Source organism: Mirounga angustirostris, unplaced genomic scaffold, assembly GCF_029215605.1.
Source record: "Mirounga angustirostris isolate CCGP_5_RB_7025 unplaced genomic scaffold, mMirAng1.0.hap1 SCAF_6, whole genome shotgun sequence".
NCBI classification, from domain to species: Eukaryota; Metazoa; Chordata; class Mammalia; order Carnivora; family Phocidae; genus Mirounga; species Mirounga angustirostris.
The window spans coordinates 121175717-121200316 of NW_026991714.1; the positions used below are offsets into that span (position 1 = coordinate 121175717).

Below are 24600 nucleotides of genomic sequence, written 5' to 3' on the forward strand. Positions count from 1 at the left end.
TTCCACATTCTAAAATTTTAATTTTACTGTTCTCTCTTCTCCTTTTCTCTTCATCTGTGTAGGCTTATGCTTTTAAAGAAAAATCTCATTTTATTGGAGTTTCAAGGAGTCAAGGTTAAAAAGCATGTTCAGGCTGCCGTCACACTAAATATTTAGGACCCCACTTCTGGTGCTCTGCAATATTTTTGTTAAGATAAATATTCATATGGGGTAATAAAATGAAGGGCATGGGCAGATGTTATTCCTGGTGATCATTAGAGGTTGCAAATTAGCAACCCACAGAGTCAAACTGGCCCACAGGTATATTTGGTTTGACTTGTAAAATGTAAAAAAAAAATGTTTTTTGTTAGTTAATATCACTTCACATTTGTTAAAATATCTGGATTTATATTCCACTGATTGCCAAATCTGAATCTCGAATCTCAAGCTTGGTTTTGACATCTCTGATTCTTGTTGAATCTTTTCACATGGACATTCCACTATCTCAAGTTAACATGTCTGAAACAGGCTTAAAATCTTTGCTTATTTCAGGGATTGGCCCCTTTTCTGTCAAATGTGTTGTAAAATATTTACTCTGTGGTGCAGTTTTTTATTTTTTAAGTTATTTGCTTAGCAATTTTTTAGACCCAAATACACAAATCATAAGTCTGTAGCTCCATGAATTTTTAAAAAGCGAATACACCTTTATAACCACCAAGATCAAGATTTGAACATTATTTCTATCCCAAAAACTTTTCTCATACTCTCTTCTGATCATTACCACCCAAACAAGATATAGAACATTTCCATCACCGCTTTATGCCCCTTCTCAGTCGATTCCTCCTTCCCTCCACAGATAACCATATTCTGATTTCTATCACATGTTCTCAGAATTTATATAAATGGAATCATAGAATGTATTTATTTTTCTTGTCTAGTATCTTTCACTCCAAATGTTTTGAGATTCATCTATGTTATTGCAAATACGAATTGTTTCTTTTCATTGCTGAGTAGTATTCAGTTCTAAGAAGTTTTTTATCTGTTTACCAGTTGGTGGGTATTTGGATTGTTTTCAGTTTGGAGGTATTATGAATAAGGCTGTCATAAAATTAGCAGACAAGTCTTTCTGTAGGCAGATGTTTATATTTCTCTTTAATATATGTGTAGGAGTAGAATTGCTGGGGTATAGTGTAGATGTAGGCTGCCTTTTTTTTTTTTTTTTTAAGATTTTATTTATTTATTTGTGAGAGAGAGAGAGAATGAGAGAGAACACATGAGAGGGGGGAGGGTCAGAGGGAGAAGCAGACTCCCTGCCGAGCAGGGAGCCCGATACGGGACTCGATCCTGGGACTCCAGGATCATGACCTGAGCCGAAGGCAGTCACTTAACCAACTGAGCCACCCAGGCGCCCTGTAGGCTGCCTTTTATAAGAGAACATTAAATAGTTTTCCAAAATGGTTGTACCATTTTATACTCCCATTGGCAGTGAGAATTTTAGATACTACACATCCTTTGCCAACATACAGTATTGTCATTCTGTTCTAGTTGAACCATTTTGGTACATGTAAAATGGTGGTTCCAAAATGCATTTCTCTGGTGACTGATGTTGAGGGCCTTTTCATTTGCTATTTGGCCATTTGTGTATTTTCTTTTGTAAAATGTCTGTCCAAGTCCTTTGCTTATAATTTTAGGTTTAGAGACACATTGAACAGAAAATACAGAGTTCCCATATACCTTCCTCTCCTCACAGTTTCATGCATGAGTGTAATACATTTCTTACAGTTCATGAACCAGTATTGACATGTTGTTAACTCCAGAGTTTTCAGTAGGGTTCACTCTTTTGTGTTGTACAGAGAGTTTTGACAAATGCATAATGTCATATCTACCATGACAGTATCATACAGAATAGCTTAACTGCCTAAAAAATCCCTTGTGCTTCATCTCTTTCCCCATCCCTTCCCCTCCCACCCCAACCACTGCCAATCATTGACCTTTTTACTGTTTCTTTTTTTTTTTTAAGATTTTATTTATTTATTTGACAGAAAGAGAGACAGCGAGAGAGGGAACACAAGCAGGGGGAGTAGGAGAGGGAGAAGCAGGCTTCCCCGCGGAGCAGGGAGCCCGATGCGGGGCTCGATCCCAGGACCCTGGGATCATGACCTGAGCCGGAGGCAGACGCCTAACGACTGAGCCACCCAGGCGCCCCTTTTTACTGTTTCTATAGTTCTGCCTTTTTCAGAATGTCCTGTAGTTGGGATCATACAGTATATGTCATATTCAGACTAGCTTGTTCACTTAGCAATATGCATTTAAGGTTCCTCCATGTCTTTTTGTGGCTTGATAGCTCATTTCTTTTTATTGATGAATAATATTGCATTATATGGTTGTACCACAGTTTATATATCCATTCACCTGTTGAAGGACATCTTGGTTGCTTCTAATTTCTGGCAATTATGAATAATGCGGCTGTAAACATTTGTGTTCAGGTTTTTGTGTGGAATAACTTTTTAATTCATTTAGATAAATACCTAGTGGTACAGTTGCTAGATCATACAGAAAGACTATATTTAGCTTTTTTTTCTTTTTAAGATTTTATTTATTTGTCAGAGAGAGAGAGAGAGTGCGCACAAGCAGGGGAAGGGGCAGGCAGAGGGAGAAGCAGGCTCCCTGCTGAGTGAGGGGCCCAATACAGGACTTGATCCCAGGACCCTGGGATCATGACCCAAGCTGAAGGCAGACCTGTAACCGAATGAGCCACCCAGGCATCCCTGGAAAGACTATATTTAGCTTTATAACAAACAGCCATATTGTCTATCAAAGTGGTTTTACTATTTTACACTCTCAGCAATAATAATGAATGAACGTTCTGTTGCTCCACACCCTCACCAGGATTTGGTATTGTCACCGTTTTGGATTTTAGCCATTCTAATAGATGTAGGTAATATCTCACTTTAATTTGCAATTTCCTATTGGCATGTGATGTTGAGCATTTTCTCATATGCTTATTTGCTATCTGTATATCTTCTTTGGTGAGCTATCTCTTCAGATATTTTGTGTGCTTTTAAATTTGGTTGGTGGTTTTCTTACTGCTGACTTTTAAGTGTTTTTTGTATAGTTTTTTTTTTTTTTAAAGATTTTATTTATTTGAGATAGAGAGAATGAGAGACAGAGAGCATGAGAGGGAGGAGGGTCAGAGGGAGAAGCAGACTCCCTGCCGAGCAGGGAGCCCGATGCGGGACTCGATCCCGGGACTCCAGGATCATGACCTGAGCTGAAGGCAGTCGCTTAACCAACTGAGCCACCCAGGCGCCCTTTTGTATAGTTTATATACTAATTCTTTATCAGTTAAATGTTTTGAAAATATCTTCTCCCATTCTGTGGCTTGTCTTTTCATTCTCTTAACAGTGTCTTTTTAGAACAGAAAATTATTAATTTTAACGAAGTCCAGCTTACTAGTTTTTTCCCATAGATCATGCTTTGGTGGTGTTTCTGAAAATTCATTGCCAAACCCAAGGTCATTTAGATTTTCTCCTATGTTAATTTCTAGAGTTTTGTGTTTTACATTTATGTCTCTGACCCATTATGAGTTAATTTTTCTGAAATCCATTCATGAATATGGAATATCTGTCCATTTATTTAGATTTTCTTTGATTTCTTTCATCAGTTATGTGCTTTTCTTCATATAGATCTTGTATGTATTTAGTTAGATTTATACATAATTTGTTTTTTGGTGCTAAAGTAAATGGTATTGTGTTTTTAATTTCAAATCGGCAGTTGTTTCTTGCTGGTTTACAGAAAGGCGATTGACTTTGGTATGTTAACCTGGTATTCTTCAACCTTGCCATCATCACTTACTGTTCTGGGTGTTTTTTTAGTTGATTCTTTGGGATTTTCTTTTCTTTTTTTTTTAAAGATTTTATTTATTTATTTGACAGAGAGAGACACAGCGAGAGAGGGTACACAAGCAGGGGGAGTGGGAAAGGGAGAAGCAGGCTTCCCGCTGAGCAGGGAGCCCGATGCGGGGCTTGATCTCAGGACCCTGGGATCATGACCTGAGCCGAAGGCAGACACTTAACGACAGAGCTACCCAGGCGCCCCTATTCTTTGGAATTTTCTACATAGATAATAATGTCATCTGCAGACAAGCCTTTTCTTTCTTTCTTCCCAGTATGATTACCTTTTATTTCTTTTTCTTGTTTTATTGGATTAGCAATGAATATCAGTATGATCGTTAAATTAGAGTGATGATGAGGAACATCCTTGCCTGTTTCTGATCTCGTGGGGAAAAGCATTGTGTTTCTCATCATTAAGTATGATGTTAGTTTTATATGATTTTTATTCTTTTAAATTTGTTGATGTGTGTTTTATAGCCCAGAATATGGTCTATATTGGTGAATTTTCTTTTCTTTTTTTTTTTTTAAAGATTTTATTTATTTGACAGAGAGATACAGCGAGAGAGGGAACACAAGCAGGGGGAGTGGGAGAGGGAGAAGCAGGCTTCCCGCTGAGCAGGGAGCCCGATGTGGGGCTCAATCCCAGGAACCTGGGATCATGACCTGAGCTGAAGGCAGACGCTTAACGACTGAGACACCCAGGCGCCCCTATATTGGTGAATTTTCTATGTGAGCTTGAAAAGAATATATATTCTGTTGTTGGATGAAAAGTATTCTATAAATGTCAGTTAAATCCAGTTGATTGATGGCGCTCTTCAGTTCAACCATATTCTTTTTTTTTTAAAGATTTTATTTATTTATTTGACAGAGACACAGCAAGAAAGGAAACACAAGCCGGGGGAGTGGGAGAGGGAGAAACAGGCTTCCCACTGAGCAGGGAGCTGGACGTGGGGCTCAATCTCAGAACTGTGGGTTCATGACCTGAGCCAAAGGCAGACGCTTAACGAATGAGCCACCCAGGCGCCCCAGTTCAAGCATATTCTTAACTGAATTTCTGCCTGCTGGATCTGTCAATTACTGTTAGAGGAGTTTTGAAGTCTTCAACTATATTAGTGAATTTGTCTGTTTTCCTTGCCGTTCTATCAGTTTTTGCCTCACATATTTTGATACTCTGTTATTAGTCACATACACATTAAGGATTGTTATGTCTTTTTAGAGATTAATTATTTTATCATTATATAATGCTTTTCTTTATCTCTCATAACTTTCCTTGCTCTGAAGTCTGCTTTATCTGAAATTAAAATAGCTACTCCAGCTTTTGATTGGTGTTAGCATAGTATATTTTCTCCATCCCTTAACTTTTAATCTCTCTGTTATGTTTAAAGTGGTTCCTTTTATACAACATATAGTTGGGTCTTGTGTTTGTTCTCCACCCAGAATCTTAGAACTTCTATAAGAAAATGTAGGAAGATATTTTCACATTACCTGGGGTAAGCAAAAATATTTTTTAGAAGGATCACAAAAAGCTACTATGCAGAATTGGAAATCGTGGACCTCAAATAAAAAATTTTATTCATCAGAATACACTTTTAAGAAAATTGATAGGCAAGGAGAAAACATATGCAAGATTTTTTTCTGACAGGACTCATAACCACAATATATAAAGAACTTTTACAAATTAATAAAAAGGAAAAAGAAAGAATAAAAATAAGGAACTTACAGTTTCTGATCTCACATGTAAAGAGCTTTGAAGCAATCACTCCTGTCTTTACAACAAGAAGAGAGCTAATCAAACTGAAAATAAAAAACCTTTTTTTAAAAAAGATTTTTTTTTTTTATTTATTTGTCAGAAAGAGAGAGCACAAGCAGAGGGAGCAGCAGGCAGAGGGAGAAGCAAGCTCCCTGCTGAGGAAGGAGCCTGATGTGGGACTCGATCCCAGGACCCTGGGGTCATGACCTGAACCACAGGCAGATGCATAACCAATTGAGCAACCCAGGTGTCCCTAAAAAACCTTTTTTAGAGCCATTGGAGAAATGAGGTCATAGGGCAATCTGCTGCCCCTGGAATTGGAGAGACAGGCAAATAGAGACTATCACAGTTTACTGAGAGCAGAAGCCACTGCTGGACCTTGATAGGAATACTTAAAGGTTGAATGAGCATACTGGCTTCAGAGATAAAAAAAATTCCTGGGGGTACAGGAAGTCCACCACTCTTCTTATGAATTTTAGCATCAGGAGCCCTACCAGATTCTCAGAGTGAAGATCACAGAAAAATACCAACAGAGAAAGAAAAAAGTAATCAGTTTGAAATAAGCCCAGAGTGCTATATTCTTAGCAAAGCCAGCTGGCAAAATTTTGATATGAATCCCATTACTTTTACAGATGTTGAGCTATTAAGACTTTATTTCTTTTTGAGTCAGTTTTCTTATCTTATGTTTTGTCAAGGACTTGGACCACTTTATCTGAGTTGTTGAATTTATTGGCATAAACTTATTTATAATATTGTCCTATCATCCTTTTAATGTCTGTAGGACCTGTAGTAATGTTCATCTTTGTCAGTCCCAATATTAGTAATTTGTGGTTTTATTCCCTTGATTTATGTGACAGGAGGCTTATCAATTTTATGGATATTTTCAAAGATCTAATATTTGAGTTTGTTCTTTGATTTCTATCTTTATTTTTATTTATTTATTTTTACTTTTCAAAAATTATTTTTCACTTCACAATATATAATGTACATCTTTTCATGCAAATGGGTGAGATTCATGTTTGAAAAAGGGAAACTTGCAGCTTGTGGGCAGGGAAAACCCAATTTTATGCCAGTTACAAGTGAATCACCTAGAATAAAGCCACGCGAAAAGTTATAATTGATGGGGAAAGGTATATGAGAAAATACAACCTTCAGGTGGCAATACTTATATCAGGCAAAACAGAATTAAAGGCCGAACACATTAAATAGGATAAGGATGGTTCCGTCTCGCCTTCCAGTGCATAACCATCAATTTGTTGCGTACTCTTTTCATCTCTTCCATCTCCTCTGCTACCTTTATCATCTCCTCATTGCTTAAATTTCTGCCATGTATGTCCCCTCTAAATTGTGGGTGAGAGCGAGCCAGCCTCTCTTTAAAGCTTCCTTCTTCTAGCTTATGTTTTCCCACTCCACAAGGAGGCTGCTCCATGGGAGGGCTCTCTTCAAAAAGGTCCCTTCTAGAAAGGCGCTCCTGAGGAGGGCGCTCCTCAGACACCAGCATCTCGGGAAGGAGCTCGGGAAGGAGCTCCTCGGGAAAGAACTCCTCCTCCGAGGACTGCTCCTCGGAAGATGGTTCCTCTGGAGACTGTTTTTCAGGAGAGTGCTCCACAGGAGGCTGCTCGTCCTCCGTCTTGGGTGCGCTCTGTGGCTGTTCTTCATTTTCTTTTCAGGATTTTTCCATGTTCAGGATGGTCTGGACCTCTTCTGGCGGTTTGCTCTAGGCGTCCTCTCCTCAAGGCGCACCGCTGTGACCTGCAGACCTGCAGACTTCCTTCTGCTCTTCCCCTCAACCAAAGGGCAGGAGGCAGACCGTGTCTGGACAGGCAAAAAGGCTATTTTTATTTTTATTATTTGCATTGTTATACTTGGGATTTTATTTGTTCTTTTTCTGTTTTCATAAAGTAGAAATTTAGAACAATGATTTTATGCCTTTTTTAAAAAATTTTCAATCATTTATTGAAATGATTTGAACAGTAAGTATGCTGTGAAATAAGTGAATTTTAATTTAAAATGACTATAATTTCCCCTCAAAATGACTATAATTTCCTAGACATCAGTATATCAATGGAAGGAACAAACAAACAAAAGCTATAATGAAACTCAACTTCTATTGAAACATTTTCTCTAGGATAGGAAAATCAGTATATTTTAAAAAGCTTAAGTTGTACCCAAATACTATATATGTCACAATTGACTCTAAAATGACAAAAAAAATATTTTGGTTTTTTTTTTTTAGGCTTTTAAAAACATTTATTTATTTAAGTAATCTCTACACCTAACATGGGGCTTGAACTTATAACCCCGAGATCAGGAGTCACATGCTCTTCCAGCTGAGCCAGCCATATGCCTTTCTTTGGTATTACAAACATTTAAAGTTATAATTTTCCTCTGAGAACTACTTTAGGTGCAGTTTTGAAATGTTTTTTATTATCTTTTAGTTTAAAATATTTTATTTTCCTTTTTTTTTAAGATTTTATTTATTTGAGAGAAAGAGAGAGTGCAAGAATGGGGAGAGGAGCAGAGAGAGAGAGACAAGCAGACTCTGCACTGAGCCTGATATGGGGCTTGATCCCTATGCCCAGAGATCATGACCTGAGCTGAAATCAAGAGTCAGGTGCTTAACTGACTGAGCTACCCAGCTGCTCCTTAATTTTCCTTTTTTTAAAGGTTTGGTTTATTTACAAGTATATTCAATTTTCAAATATTTGGGGGACTTTTAGGATATGTTATAATCTTCATTATTAATTTCTAGTTTGATACTCTTGGATGAGTGAACATACTTTGTAGGAATTCAGACCTTTGACATTTATTGAGAATTGTTTAGTGACCCAGCATATCATCTGTCTTGGTGAATATTTCATGTGTACTTGAAGAGACTGTGTATTTTGCAGTTGTGGCTTTAGTGTTCTAGAAATACCAGTTAGGTCATGTTAGTGTTAGAGCAGTTCAGATTTTCTTTCTCCTTAGTGTTTTTTTTGCTGGCCAGTTCTATCAGGGGTAAGAGAGGGATGTAACGTTTTCTCCTCTTGTAGTTTGTCTACTTTCCCTTTAGTTCTTCAAATTTTCTTCTATATATTTCAAAGCTCTGTTATTAGATGCATTCATATTTATGATTGTTTTATATTCTTACTAACGTTGTGTCATGAAATGTCCTTCTGTATCTTTGGTAATATTCTGCGTCCTGAATTCAACTTTGCTGGTATTGATGTAGTCATTTTAGTTATTCTAGCTGGATGTTTCATGGTATATCTTTGACATCCTTTTACTTTTAACCCTACTCTTTATATTTAAAGTGTGTTTCTTATCAACAGCATATAGTTGGGTCTTAACTTTTTTTCATCCAGTGGGCAATCTCTACTTTGCAAATGGCATTTTAGACCTTTTTTTTTTAACTTTTAAAAAGATTTATTTATTTATTTTAGAGAGAGAAAGTGGGAGAGGGGCAGATGGAGAGGGAGAGAGAGAATCACAAGCAGACTCCCCACTGAGTGCAGAGCCTACGTGGGGCTCAATCCCACGAATCTGAGATCATGACCTGAGCTGAAACCAGAAGCTGGACGCCCAACCAAATGAGTCACCCAGGCACCCCTAGACCATTTATATTTATGTAATTATTATTATGGTTGACTTTTCAATTAATTATCTTCTATTTGTCTGATGTATTTTTTCTTTCCTTCCTTTTCATGATTGAGGTTTTGTTTTGGGATATATATATTTATCTCTAACTCTATTCACTTACTAGGTATATATCTTTGTTTAACCTTTTATTGTCTGCTCTAGAGAGCACAGTATGCATTTTTAACTCACCACAGCTGACTTTCAAATAATGTTATTTTTTTTTTTTAAAGATTTTATTTATTTATTTGACAGAGAGAGAGACAACGAGAGAGGGAACACAAGCAGGGGGAGTGGGAGAGGGAGAAGCAGGCCTCCCGTGGAGCAGGGAACCCGATGCGGGGCTCGATCCCAGGACCCTGGGATCATGACCCGAGCCGAAGGCAGACACTTAACGACTGAGCCACCCAGGCGCCCCTCAACTTAAGACAATTGTACTTATTCCCATCCTGTTTGTTGTGTTTTTGTTTTAATGTAATTTACTTGTAATACACACACACACACACACATAATTAAAACAGATTCTTTTATACTTATCCACTTAATTTTTCTGTTGCTCTTTTTTCCTTTTTTTGCAGATCCAGGGTTCTAAGTGGCATAATTGACTTTAACATGATAAATTTTGTTTAGTATTTATTATACTACACATCTGTCTGCTGAAGAAAATTTTCTTGCTTTGCCTCTCTGGAAACGTGTTTATTTTACTTCTATTTCTGAGCAATAGCTTGTATCAGTATGGAATTCTGGGTTTTCAGAGGGTCCCCTCCCCCCAACAATTTAAATATTACGTTTTTTTTTCATTTTCTGCTCTCCATTGTTTCTCTTCAGAAGTTCAGCTATCATTCTCATTGGTGTTACAAGATTTGCAATTAGGTCTTTTTTCCTCTGGCCTCCATATATTTTTTTTATAAGTTTGACTATGATGTGGTTAGGTTTATAGTTATATTGCTTGGGGGTTTGTTTAGCTTATTTTGAATCTGGGGTTGATAACTTTCATCAGTTTTGAAAATTTCAGGGCTCTTATCTCTTCAAATATTTCTTCACCATTATTTTCTCTCTCCCCTTTCTTTTGGGAACTCCAGTTACATGTATGTTAGATCATTTAATGTCGTCCATAATTTCTAAGAACTCCTCCTTTTCTCTCTTTTTTTGTTTCATGTTGGGTAATTTTTTGAACCTATCTTAAACTTTACTGAGCCTATTTCTTTTGATCTCAGACACTATGCGTCCTATCTTTATTCTTTGTGTGTTTGTGTGTATGTTTCAATTTGCAAAATATCTGTTCAGTTGTCTTCACATTCATGGATCATTTTTTCTTCTGCATCTAGTCTGCTCTTAAGCCCATTGAAAGAGTTCTTTATTCTGATATTTTATTTTCAGCTTTTTCATTTGATTCTTTGTTGTAATTTGTTTTTCCACTAAAATTTCCCATCTCTTAATGCATATTAACTTCTCTTTCTTCCTAGAGTCTATAACATTATAATAGTTAAAGTTTTCATCTGTTAATTCCAAGGTCTAGGCCACCTGTATATATGCTTCCATTGACTTTTACTTTTGGATCACATTTTTATGCTTATTTATGTATCTTGTAATTTTTTCTTATATGCAGGACACTGTGTTTAGAATAGTAGAGACTGAAGTAACCACTTCTATGATAGTTCAAACTTTGGTGAATTGGAAATGCTCAAGGGAAGGCAAATGAAATAAGAACAGTGACATAATTTGTACCCTATGGGCCAGAGAACCATTATAGTAGTCACATGTTTTCCATTTAGGGATGACACATAATTTTTTAAAAAATGTCTCATATTTATAAAAGCAGGCATCTTGGTAGAGGTTTTGATATAGGGAGAAATTTACTTTAGTCTTATTTATAAAAAATAAAAAATCAGATACTTAAAATCCCAATTATGAGGACATCATCACATTTTTCCTTACAAGTAGGATATTAATCTGTTCTAGAATACTTTTAGTTAAAGATAGTTTCCATGATATGTTTTTAAATAAGATATGAGCATACAGACCTGGAAATGTTGTAGATATATGACTGGATGTAACTGGGGCCAAATTGAGGTCATTAGTACATGGTAGTATCAGATGGTGCTTTTTATTTTTCCCTTTATAGTTTTGTATTTTTCCAGTGGTTATGGATGACTGCTACAATTTTTTAAAAATAGCATGATATATACCAAAAGAGAATGGTAATCCATTGTGGAAATTTTGCTTGCATTTAGGAATATAAAGCTTAGGAGATTTGTGGGTAAATTTTAGAAAGATTCAGGGTCTGGTCTCTGGTTTCTGTTCTCTGCCTAAGAATATAGCCTTGCTGTGTTTCTTAGCTTGAGTTTCCTAGAAAGCAAAGCCTGAGTTATAACCTTATTGTTTACTACTTTTTTTGGACTATAATCCTACGGAAGCTGAGAAGCAGAGTTGAGTGAAAGGGAAATGAGTTAGCGAACTTGGGAGAGCAATATGAAGTTGAGTTACTGAGTTAGGCAGTGATGCTTAATGTTGATCAATTTCAAAGAACTTTTGGGAGTTCTATATATTATTGTAAATTCAGGACATTTCATCTAGGAGGAGGAAAGAGGAATTTATCTTCTGACCTACTTTTCTCATTAGTTAAGGATTCAGCCCACTGGCATTAACTGCTCACATTTCTTGGTTGTGTTGTGTGGGGGTGCTAGGAAGGCTTCATGGTTCAGTGACATGGGAATCCTGGGATGGGAGGTGAGAGGTATAGAAGCATGAAGGAAAGCACAGTTGTGTTATGAAGTCATTTGATTGTGTCTTTGGATGTTGCAAAAACTCCTGGTAATACTTTCATTTAGCCTCTATCACTTTATGACTTCAAATACATTGTAGGCATTACCATGAATTTTCAGAAAGCCTATCTGTTGTGGAGATAATACTTTTGGAGTATACCTAATTCACATCAAATCAGGAAATACGGGCAGGATCAAAATAGGGCAGGGTCAAAATTTGACTATTGACTGACCTATTGTATATAAAATGTTATTTTACTCAGAAAAGATACTATTCATCATTTTACTTCATTTAAATTTATAATGTCTTAGGTATTATCAAAGTCATTGTAATGACATCTCTCTCCCACCCATTTTATCACCTAAATATGTTCATTTCTGACCAAATGTATATTTTATTTGTTTATAACAATTCTAATGATTTTAAATAACAAAGATAAAATTTAGGCATCGAATTTTTAAAATAGTGATAGATTTTGTGACAGGTTGCAAAATATGCTCTATCTTTGGGAATATAGGCTAGAGAATCAGTAAATATCTTTAAATAGCTTTGAATTTACAGTCTTTCAAATTACCTGTGTATTACTTTTTTTGTTCTCTAGATCATGCCTTTTCTCATTTTTAATATCCAAATCAGTGGGAAAGTATAGAATATTATTTGATTAATTTAAAAAATTCTTCTACCTACTTTCAGCAGATTTTGGTGGTGAATATTATTGTAGGAAACTGATAGTTATGGTTTTTCTGCCAGTTAATTATAGTATCTTGGCCAAATTGTGTACTCTTTGTGTTTCAGTTTTTCATCTGTAGAGTATTAATAGTGATATCTGCCATACACATCTACCTCATAGAAGTCTAGAGAAAATCAAAGTATGTATATGAAAGTACATGTCAATTTTTCTATGGCATAGGCTATATTTTACTAATTAACTGCAATCCACCATGTCATTCAGTATGTATTTGTTGAGTTGAGAATAAATCACTGTGGTTTTTCACTTGGTTTTTTGATACTTAATATTATTTCTTAGTGCTTTAAATAGTGTAAAATTTTCAAAAAGATGTCCTTAAAACACATTTTACTTTAAGTTGAATTAAATCTGTACTTTTTTGATGTGATGGTATGTGGATGGGAGAGAGATTATGAAAACACATATCAATAACTATTATAATTAAAAATTTCAGAAATATTGTGCATATACCTTTAAGATATTGTGATGACAAGTGCCTGAGTGGCTCATTCAGTTAAGCGTCTGTCTGCCTTTGGCTTAGGTCATGATCCTGGAGTCCTGGAATCGAGCCCCACAGCAAGATCCCTGCTCAGTGGGGGGAGTCTGTTTCTCCCTCTTTCTCTGCTCCCCACCCCCGCGTGTGCTCTCTCTCTCTCTAATGAATAAATAAAATCTTAAAAAAAAAGATATTGTGATGAGATTTAGGTTGTTACAGATGTTACATATTTAAGTGAAATGAAATAAGGAAACTGTATGTTAGTATAAGTCATGACTTTTCAACCTGCAATCTTGTTCATGTGGTTTATAGTTTATGCTTAGTAAATAGAAATAAATGGTAATTTTACTTATTTTAACTGTGCCCCTTTTGATTGGAGTGTTGGACTAATTATTTTAACTTGAAAATTAATGTAATAACTTTTTATGGAGTTTTCTTCTTAACCTTTCACAGGTATTATTCTGCTCTAAAAACTATGGAACAATTAGAGAATGTTTTTTTTCCCCGAGTTAGTCAATACCGGTTTTGTCAGCTAATGATAGAAAATCTTCCTAAACTCCGTGAGGATATTAAAGAAATCTCCATGTCTGATCTCAAAGACTTTTTGGAAAGCATTCGAAAACATTCTGACAAAATAGGTGAAACAGCAATGAAACAGGTGAGATTAAAAAGGAAAATTTTAATGTTATTCAGTAGTCTAATTAGAGAATATATCCAGAGTTTACTTGTTTTTAGTTACATAAAATGCTTATTTTTGTTTAGTTTTATCCTTTTCGTATCTTTCCTGAACTTTGTTTAGAATGGATTTAATCAACATTTTCTTTTGGTTTGCAGCTATTCCGTATTTAAGTTAGGTCAGTCTAACTTGACTCACGAGCCTGTCTCTTGGGAATCATCCCAAGTATGTGGTAATTCATTAACTTGTGCCGGCAGGCGAATTTGATGTAAAATTAGATGAACCGTGGCAGCCACAGAGGCAAATGGGATTCCTTTTATCCTAAGGTTCTAAATTGTTCTCTTTAAAAGTATTATCTTTGAATTAACAACTTCTACAGCTCAATAATAAAAAGAAAACAGTGGACAAGATTTGGCAGTTGTAAAGTTAATGTACCTACTTTTTGAATCATCAGTTCTTCTCCTAGATAATTCCAATGAGAAATGAAGAAAACATATCCTTGTGATGTTCATACCAGCTTTGTTCACAGCTAGCCCAAAACTAGAAACAACCCAAATGGACATCAAAAGGGGATGGATACACAAATTGTGCTGTATAAAAACACAATGGAATATTACTTAGCAATAAAAAGGAATGAAATTACTGATATGTACAACAACAAATATTAATCTCCCAGGCATTATGCTGAGCTACAGAAGCTGGACACAAAAAAAGCACAGATTGTGTCACTCCATTTATATTGCAATTCTAAAGCAGGCGAAACTAATTAGGTGAAAAAAATCAGAGCAGTGCTTACCTCTGGGTGGGCTAATTGCCTGGGAAGGGACACAAAAGGACTTTCTGAGGAGATAGAAATGTTCTGTCTCCCACTTGTCAAAATTGTACAGTTAAGATCTGTACATTTCAATGTATATAAATCTGACCTCAAAGTTGTAAAAAATAAAAAATAATTGGTTTGTGTATAGTGTGTGTGTGTGTGTATGTGTGGAGTGAGTGGGTAAAGTATATAGATGAAACAAGAATGTATAAATATTAATTGTTGAAGGTAGGTGATGAGTACTTGGGATTTTGTTATATTAATCTGTATTTGAAATTTTTAGTAATAAAAAGTTTTAAAATGATTATAACTTAAAATTTCTGAGTTAGTTAAAATTCCCAATAATCACAGTGTCATAGAAATAAAACAGTGCTCAACATGCTTTCTAACCCCTAATTTTTTTTCTCAAGTATTAGAAACTACTTTAGAGACGCTTCAGGTATGGCAGGGTGGGGCAGAGGGATATGGGCTGGGTGGGCCCTGAGTGGGAAGCTATAGAGGGTACCGCAGGCATGACCTTCTCTTCCTTCTCCAGCCAGGGCTTCCTGAGAAGATTTTATTTTATTTTATTTTGCTTTATTTTCTAATTAAAGAAATGTATTTGTATCAGACTGTTGTCACAACAGAGGAAACTAAAATTCAGTATATGAACTTCCTCCCTACTTGAACTTTTTAAAGAATTATCTATAAATCAGATAATCTCCATTATATTTCTATTAATTGTTTCAGCTTTATTCTATGTTAATTTGTTTAATAGATTTAATAAATTTGTTTAGTAAATTGTTTACCTTGAGGATGTATAGATTTTGAAAATTCTTTATCAGGATCATTTTACTTTAATAATAAATGAAAACCGTATGTAATAATGTAGGACTTGTACAATAATGTTTTTTAAAGTTGCTTTTTTTTAAAGAATTTCCTGTTAACTGTTGCTTATCAGTAGGTGGACTGTAGCAGATTCAGTCTTCAAATTATTATTATTATTATTATTTTTAAAGATTTTCTATTTATTTATTTGACAGAGAGAGACACAGCGAGAGAGGGAACACAAGCAGGGGGAGTGGGAGAGGGAGAAGCAGGCTTCCCGCGGAGCAGGGAGCCCAATGCGGGGCTCGATCCCAGAACCCTGGGATCATGACCTGAGCCGAAGGCAGGCGCTTAACGACTGAGCCACCCAGGCGCCCCAGTCTTCAAATTATTTTTGATATTATCTTTTGTTCAGATTAAATACTTGGTTGATAAAACAATATATTTATTTGCTGTAAATATACAGAAGCTACAAAAGAGAACGAAACCCAAATTTATTTCCTGTCTTTTCTTTGGAAGCTAGGCCTGAGGCCATTTTCCCTATCTTTGGAATGATGGAAATATGGTTAGCTGTGGGCAGGAGCATAGGAAAAGAAATGGTAGAAGTGTTGGCCAGGAGATTCGAGTTAGAATTTCAGATTAGTAAGATGGAAAAGATAAAGCCTAAGTTAAGTATAAGAGAATAAAATTTGAAGCCAGTGTTCAGAAGAATCCAGAGATTCTGAATCTAGAGACTGTCATTATCTCAGAGAACTATGTAGGTTAGGAAAGCCCTAGGAAAGTAGAACCAAGAGTGGATATTATCTCACTGTTAAGGTATAATGAAGTGTGGGATTTAATAGCTTTTCTCTAAAGTGATCATCTTTCTCCTCCATTGTTGACCTTCAAGGTACTAACAGGACTGATGCAATCAGGGGAGCCTCTGATTCTTCTTGTAGCACCTCCCGTATCGTCTCAGGATACTAAGTCTTTCTTACTGCCTCTGATTAGTGAGTGTTTTTCTGCACTGGAGAGTTATGCAACATTATATTCTTGTCTTCAGCATTACAGTGTTTTCAGTACTTTTTCTCCTAAGTCTAGACAAGGAGTTTTATGTATGCCATGAGGATAAAAAACACAATCACTTGGTAAGGTTTTTTCAGCACAAGGATGTAAACGATAGTTTAAGAGTTCATGTTCTATTTTACAATCTGTTTCATTGTTAAACTTATCTTCTCTGACTTGTTTTTCATAGACCAGTTTTGGACTTTCTGCCTAGGCCATCCACCAGGTCATGGGCCCTGGGATTTGAGGTTTATGAGAATTTCCTGCTGAAAGGGAATAGACTTCCTAGTTTACTACCGTTATTTTCTTGTAAAAAGAATCAAGCTCCCTACCTCTGCAACTGAAACAGAACTTCATCACAGAAACCTTTTCTAAGCATGTCTTAATTCCATTATCTCATGTCCCATTTGTGGATTTACTTGTTATATATTCTCTTGAATATCCTGTAGGCCCATCAAACCTAGCATTTCTAAAAGTAAACTCACTATCTTCTTACAAAATCTATTTTTCCTATATTTCTTATGTCACGTAGTAATATGTCCTACTTTCATAAGCCAGAAACTGGGGAGTACTTTAGACTTTTCAGGAGTATTTATATTCTTTATGTAATTTTTTTCTAAGTCCTACTTAGTAACTATCAATTTTGCTTCTCAGTATCTGTAGATTCTGTATCCTTCTCTCTACATACCTGGACTGTTGTTATATCAAATTAATTATTCTCCTTATCTCTAGTCTTTTCTCCACTTATTATTCTAAAATGCAAGTATGACCACTTTCTCTTCATGAAAGAGAAAGTTCTCTGAGTCCTACATAGTTCTCTGAGATAATGACAGTCTCTAGATTCAGAATCTCTGGATTCTTCTGAACACTGGCTTCAAATTTTATTCTCTTATACTTAACTTAGGCTTTATCTTTTCCATCTTACTAATCTGAAATTCTAACTCGAATCTCCTGGCCAACACTTCTACCATTTCTTTTCCTATGCTCCTGCCCACAGCTAACCATATTTCCATGTGACCCTTTACCTAAATCTAAATTCTTCAGTATGAAACAAAAGCCTCATCTCCTGATACTTCTTCCTGTGATATAACAGTATTGGATCTCTTACAAATTTTTGAATACACAATTTGTTTCCTCTACCTAGAATGCTTTCCATTTTCCCAAATTTCACGTCTGAAGAATTCCTGCTTTTTTTCCCAAAAGCTGGCTTAAGCATCACCTTGTCTGTGGAATCTGTTTTCCTCTGTCTCACTCCTGCCAGCAAGAGATGGTCACTTCCTCCTTGGTGTATATATCCCTTATACTTTTCACACTATAATTGTTTATTTTGTATCCTTAACTAGACAGTGAGTTTGGGGGTTTTTTTAAAGATTTTTTTTTTTTGAGAGAGAGAGAGAGCACATGCGCACACATGAGCAGGGGAGAGGGGCAGACGGAGAGGGAGAAGCAGACTCCCTGCTTATCAGGGAGCCTGGTGCTGGGCTCTATCCCAGGACCCTGAGATCATGACCTGAGCAGAAGACAGATGCTTAACTGACTGAGCAACCCAGGTGGCTCACCCTAGACAGTGAGTTTTTTAAGTGAGGGATTATATCCTATTTATTTTTACCTTCTTGGGATCTAGTACCATGCCTAAAATGAGTGGCACAAAAAGTTATTTTTTTGAAGGATCTTAGAGTTGAGTCTTAGCTTCTCCAGGGAGAATTTTTTAAAGTAAAAAAACAGGCTTGTACTTGTAGTGTTTTTTGTTTTTTGTTTTTTCCCCTCTTTCTTGTGAGAGATGAATGCACTATGAGTAGTCTGATGTTTAATTAACAATTAAATACCTAAAATTCATAGTCTCAGTTCACATTTTCCATATTGTATTTTCTGGCACACATTTTAATAATGTCCTTTAGGGGAAAACAGGAGACTAAATGGTCAAATAAGTTTTGGAAATCCGGGTTCAAGTTAAGTATATTCCTTTAGTTATGAATTGCAAATCTATAAAGGGGATACAATATATAATGTGTATTTAACTAACTTGAGCATAGAACCTTTTTTCAAGAAATACTTGTAGAGGGACGCCTGGGTGGCTCAGTTGGGTAAGCAACTGCCTTCGGCTCGGGTCATGATCCTGGAGTCCCGGGATCAAGTCCTGCATCAGGCTCCCTGCTCAGCCGGGAGTCTGCTTCTCCCTCTGACCCTCCCCCCCCTCATGTGCTCTCTCTCTCTCATTCTCTCTCTCAAATAAATAAATAAAATCTTTAAAAAAAAAAAAAGAAATACTTGTAGATACTGTGTGAAATGTTAGTTTTGTACATACCACAGTTTGGAAGCAATGCTTTTAAAGAATGATTTAAACTCTGAAAACAGAAAATCATTGACAAAGTTTGGACAGCTTGATACTATAGTTCCTTCTGTGGGGTTAGTGGACATTTCATAGAGTTGGGATTTTGGCCAAAGAGTGAATCAGTCCCTCCCACCAACACACACATATGCCGACTCAGGAGGTAAATGGTCCCATGTAACTTCAGGGCTTCAGAAAATTAAAAATTTTTTTCACTACTGATAATCACTGAAGTTAAGGCAGGATGTTTTATGTACATTCATGCATATATCATATCTTTTTAATTTTTCTGGTATTTTAAATTTTATGTAGCTGGTTTTTCACTTAAAAAGGAATTAGTGGTACTTCTTTTTTAAAACTGACAATATTCCAAACCAAAGGTCATGAAAATAATTGGATCGTTATTTAACTTGACTCACTGAAATGAAGAGGAGTATACTCTTTGGTAATTGATATAAAGCTAACTCTAGGATGGGAAACAAAGTCTAAACAATGGAACTATTAGATATGGACTTTATAATTAGCATAGTTAAGGGGCGCCTGGGTGGCTCAGTCGTTAAGCGTCTGCCTTTGGCTCAGGTCATGATCCCAGGATCCTGGGATCGAGCCCTGTGTGGGGCTCCCTGCTCTGCGGGAGGCCTGCTTCTCCCTCTCCCACTACCCCTGCTTGTATTCCCTCTCTCGCTGTGTCTCTCTGTCAAATAAATAAATAAAATAAAATAAAATAAAAATTAGCATAGTCAAGGAATTATAAGACAAGATGGAGAATTTTGGCAGATCATTGGAAACCATAAAGCAAACCATCTGTGAATTCTAGAACTGAAAATACGTTACAAATTAAGAACTCAGTGTGTTGTTGGCAAGACAGATTAGACAGAGCTGAAGAGAGAGTTAATGAACCAGAAGTAGGTCAGAGGAAAATACCCAAATTGAGGCTCAGAGAGACAAAAGGATGTAAAGTAAAGAGTTTAAAGACCTATAAGATGGGAAGATTTAACAGATGTGTAATCGTAGTCCAGAAAGGAGAAGAAAGAGTGATGGACATAAATAATATAGCAGACCTTGAAGCCATGGATTCAAAAAGTGCTGTGAATTCTAAGCAGGAGAAATGCAAAAATCCCATACTTAGGCATATAATAGTAAAATATTAGAAAGATAAAAGAAGAAAAATCTTCAAAGCAGCCAGAGGGAAAATTTTATTGCCTTCAAAAGAGTAATAATAATACTAATCTTTAGCTGACTTCTCAGCAGAATTAATGGAAGCCAAAAGACAGTGAGCTAATATCTAAAGTGCTGATAAACCTTATCTGTCAACCTAGAATTGTTTACCCACCAAAAATTTCTTTTAGAAATGGAGGTGAAATGGGAGTGCCTGGCTGGCTCAGTTGATAGAACATGTGACTCTCGATCTTGGAGTCAGGAGTTTGAGCCCCATGTTGTGGGTAGAGTATACTTTTAAAAAAAAAGATGAAGGTGAAATGAAGATATTTTTTCAGATAAACAAAAACCTAGAGGATTTATTTCTAGTAGACCTACAAAAAAGAAATATTATTTTCAGACAGAAAGAAAATTATCCCAGTTAGAAACCCAGAGGTGTAGCAAATAAACAGAAAGGGCAACTATTTTGGGTAAAATTGCATATGTTATGTTGGCTGTATAAAACAAAAACATCTTATGGGGTTTACGTATTTATAGAATTAACAGTGCAGGGGCGCCTGGGTGGCTCAGTTGTTGAGCGTCTGCCTTTGGCTCGGGTCATGATCCCAGGGTCCTGGGATTGAGCCCCACATCGGGCTCCCTGCTTGGCAGGAAGCCTGCTTCTCCCTCTCCCACTTCCCCTGCTTGTGTTCCCTCTCTCACTGTGTCTCTCTCTTTGTCAAATAAATAAAGTCTTAAAAAAAAAAAAGAATTAACAGTGCAAAACAACAACCATATATAAGTTAGGAGGGGAATTGATAGGGGGTTGAAAATCTCTACTAAATTGTTCTGTTTATAGGAGACATACCTTACATATAAACATATAGAGAGGTTGAAAGCAAAAGGATGGAAAAGATACATCATGCAAGCATCAATGAAAAGAAAGCTGATGTATGTATATTAATATCAAAGCAGGCTTTAAGACAAAATCATTAGTAGAGAGAAGAAAGAAGAATGTTTCATAGTGATAAAAGATTCAGTTCCTCAGGAAAATAATTCTAAATTTGTTTCCATAAAAACATAGTCTCAAAATATATAAAGCAAAAATTGTCAGAATTAAAAGAAATAGATAACTTGATGATCATAATGGTGAGATTGTAATACACTTCTCTCGGTAACTGCTAGAAACAGTTGACAAAATTAATAAAGATGTAGTCCTTTCAAATAATATGATTAACAACCCTGACCTAATGACACATGTTAACACCGTATCCTATGATTTCAGAACATATATTTTTTAAAGAACATTTCCCAAAATTGATTACATTCTGGTCTGTGGAGCAAATGTCAGTAAATTTCAAAGGATTGAAATGATAGAGAGTATGTTCTCTGACCATATTGGAATTATTCCAGAAATCAGAAATAAATAGATAAGTAGAAAATCCCTGTATGTTTGGAAATTAGGAAATAAAATTCTAAATAACCCATAGGTCAAAGAAGAAACTCAAGGGGTGCCTGGGTGGCTCAGTCGCTAAGCATCTGCCTTCGGCTCAGGTCATGATCCCAGAGTCCTGGGATCAAGCCCCGCATCGTGCTCCCTGCTCGCCCGAAGCCTGCTTCTCCCTCTCCTACTCCCCCTCCTTGTGTTCCCTCTCTTGCTGTGTCTCTCTCTGTCAAATAAATAAAATCTTTAAAAAAAAAAACTCAATTGAAACCAGAAAATATTTTGAATTATAATGAAAGTATGATATATCAAAACTTGTAGGATGCAGCAAAAGTCATGTTTAAGGGAAATTTATAGCCTTAAATTTATGAATTAGGAAAGAACAGCTGAAATCAATGATCTAAGTATCCATCTGAAGGAGTTAGAGAAAGAATAGCAAATTAAATTCAAAGAAAGTAGAAGGATATGACACAAACAGCACAGGCAGCAGAAACTAAACAAGTGGGTTTACACCAAACTACAAAGTTTCTGCACATCAAAGGAAGCAGTTAACAGTGTGAAAAGACAGTCCCCAGAACGGGAGAAAATAGTTGCAAACTATGTCTGATTAGGGATTAATTTCCACAATATGTAAAGAAACCTACAACTCAATAGCAAAAAAACCTTAATCATCTGATGTAAAAATCAGCTAGGGACTTGAATAGACATTTCTCTGAAAAAGATAACACAAATTGCCAGCAGGTATATGAAAAAATGCTCAACATCACCAACCATTAGGGAAATGCAAATCAAAATCACAATAGGACATATCACCTCCCACCTCTCATGATTGCTGTTATCAAACAAAAGACAACGTTGGCAAATGTGTGAAGAAATTGGAACCTTGCATACTGTTGAGGGAATGCAAAACTATGTGGCTGCTATTTTGAAAAGGTTCCTCAAAAGGTTAAAAATAGAACTACAGTATGATCCAAGAATCCTACTTCTGGGTGTTTATCCAAAAGAATTGAAATTAGAATCATGAGAAAGATTAGCACTCCCATGCTCATGCATCATTATTCACAATATCCAAGATGTGGAAACAATACAGATGTCCATTGACAGATAAATGGATTAAGAAAATGCAGTATATATATACAGTGGTGTATGGTATACTGTTCAGTCCTTAAAAAGGAAATTATGAGGTATCTAAAATAGAAAAATTCAGGTGCGCATTGGCGGCTCAGTCGTTAAGCATCTGCCTTTGGTTCAGGTCATGATCCCGGGGTCCTGGGATAGAGCCCCACATAGGGCTCCCTGCTGTGCGGGAAGCCTGCTTCTCCCTTTCCCACTCCCCCTGCTTGTGTTGCCTCTTTCACTGTGTCTTTCTGTCAAATAAATAAAATCTTTTAAAAAAATAAAAATAAAAAAAATATATTAAAAAAAAATAAAAAAATAAAAATAAATAAAAATAAATAAATAAATAAAATAGAAAAATTCATAGAATCAAAGAGTGGAATAGTGGTTTCCAGGAACTGGGAGGAAAGGGGAATGAGTTACTAATCAACAGGCATAAAGTTTCAGTTAAGCAAGATGAATAAGCTCTACAAGTCTGCTGTGCAACATTGTACCTATAGTCAGCAATGATGTATTATATTATTAATATACTAATATATTAGTATATGTTAATTATGTAATGTATTAATATAATGTACACTTAAAAACATGAGATACAGTAAAATAAAAAAAAGAAAATGGAAGGAAATAATCAAGAGTAGAAATCAGTGTAATAGAAAACAAAATACATTAGGGAGGATCAAAAAGCCAAAAGTTGGTTCTTAGTCTTTTCAAATAATATTGATAAGCCCTGGTACAACTGTTCAGAAAGAGGAGTGAGAGCATAAATACTGAATAAAAAATGAGACATCACTCCAGATCCTACACCCAAAGCCATAAAAAGATAGGAAAATAGGGGCGCCTGGGTGGCTCAGTTGGTTGAGCGACTGCCTTCAGCTCCGGTCATGATCTCGGGGTCCTGGGATCGAGCCCCGCATCGGGCTCCCTGCTCGGTGGGAAGCCTGCTTCTCTCTTTCCTACTCCCCCTGCTTGTATTCCCTCTCTCGCTGTGCCTCTACCTCTCTCTGTCAAATAAATAAAAATCTTTAAAAAAAAAAAAAAAGGAAAATATGACATTCTTTTTTTTTTTTTTAAAGATTTTACTTATTTGACAGTGATACAACGAGAGAGGGAACACAAGCGGGGGATTGGGAGAGGGAGAAGCAGGCTTCCTGCTGAGCAGGGAGCCTGACGCAGGGCTCAATTCCAGGACCCCAGAATCATGACCTGAGCCGAAGGCAGACACTTAACGACTAATCCACCCAGGCGCCCCAAGAAAATATGAAATTCTTGAACCAGTTTTGACCATAACAAATGTTATAATAATCTGAATTTTTCTTTTTTCCAAAATAGGCACAACAGCAGAAGATCTTCAGTGTTGCTCTACAGAAGCAAAATAATGTAAAATTTGGGAAGAATGTGTACATAAATGATAGAATTCCAGAAGAAAGGAATGAAGTTGAATTGAAATGTGGATTTGAGGAAGAGGATGAGAATGAAGAGGAGGTGATGGAAGTTCCTTCCTTCCTTTTCCCCTCCCTCTTTTTCTTCCCTTCTTTTTTTTATGATTTTTTAAATTTTGAGTTGTAATGTATGTCTGTATGACTCTCAGTCTTCCCGTGTGAAAATTGAACTTATGTAGATCAGTTTGTAATGAGCTATTAGGGCAGTGTGTCATCTGAAATATTAGTCTGCATAGTTGACAGATAAATAGTATATATTCTAGATTATATTTATAAGCCATAGATAGTTGAACCTAGTTGTTCTACCATAATTAGCAGTGAAATTGTAAATGTAATGATTTTTTTGTAGTGATCACTCATTTTAATTATCTGTGGCAAACATTTAATTTCATGATGGCTTGGCCTTGCTGGTTAGACTAATTCTGGAAAGCCTACCTTTTTTCCCCTTTGGTGCTGAGATAACTGCAAAATGGTTCTAGTAGATTAAAGTTTTTTAATTCTTAAAAAAGTCTTAGCTCTAGAAAGCTTGAAGTTATCTTTAAGTGTTCACTTTCTTTCATCT

The 24600-nt window shown here is 36.1% G+C and overlaps 1 protein-coding gene across 12 annotated transcripts in view; it reads left to right on the top strand.

The window, feature by feature from the left end:
* The window catches only part of EXOC6 (exocyst complex component 6), a 355061-nt gene that overhangs the window by 182565 nt on the left and 147896 nt on the right, over positions 1-24600 (top strand). For 10 of the 12 annotated variants that reach the window (XR_010412520.1, XM_064595028.1, XM_064595026.1 and 7 more), the window contains 3 exons: positions 7293-7445; positions 13680-13884; positions 23929-24081. Coding sequence is in view for 11 of the 12 variants with exons in the window: in XM_064595028.1 (XP_064451098.1) it covers positions 7293-7445; positions 13680-13884; positions 23929-24081 (511 nt within the window). In the remaining variant the exon portion in view is untranslated. The remainder of the gene's footprint in view (positions 1-7292; positions 7446-13679; positions 13885-23928; positions 24082-24600) is intronic. The other 2 variants (XM_045878434.3, XM_045878436.3) reach the window with 1 other exon arrangement.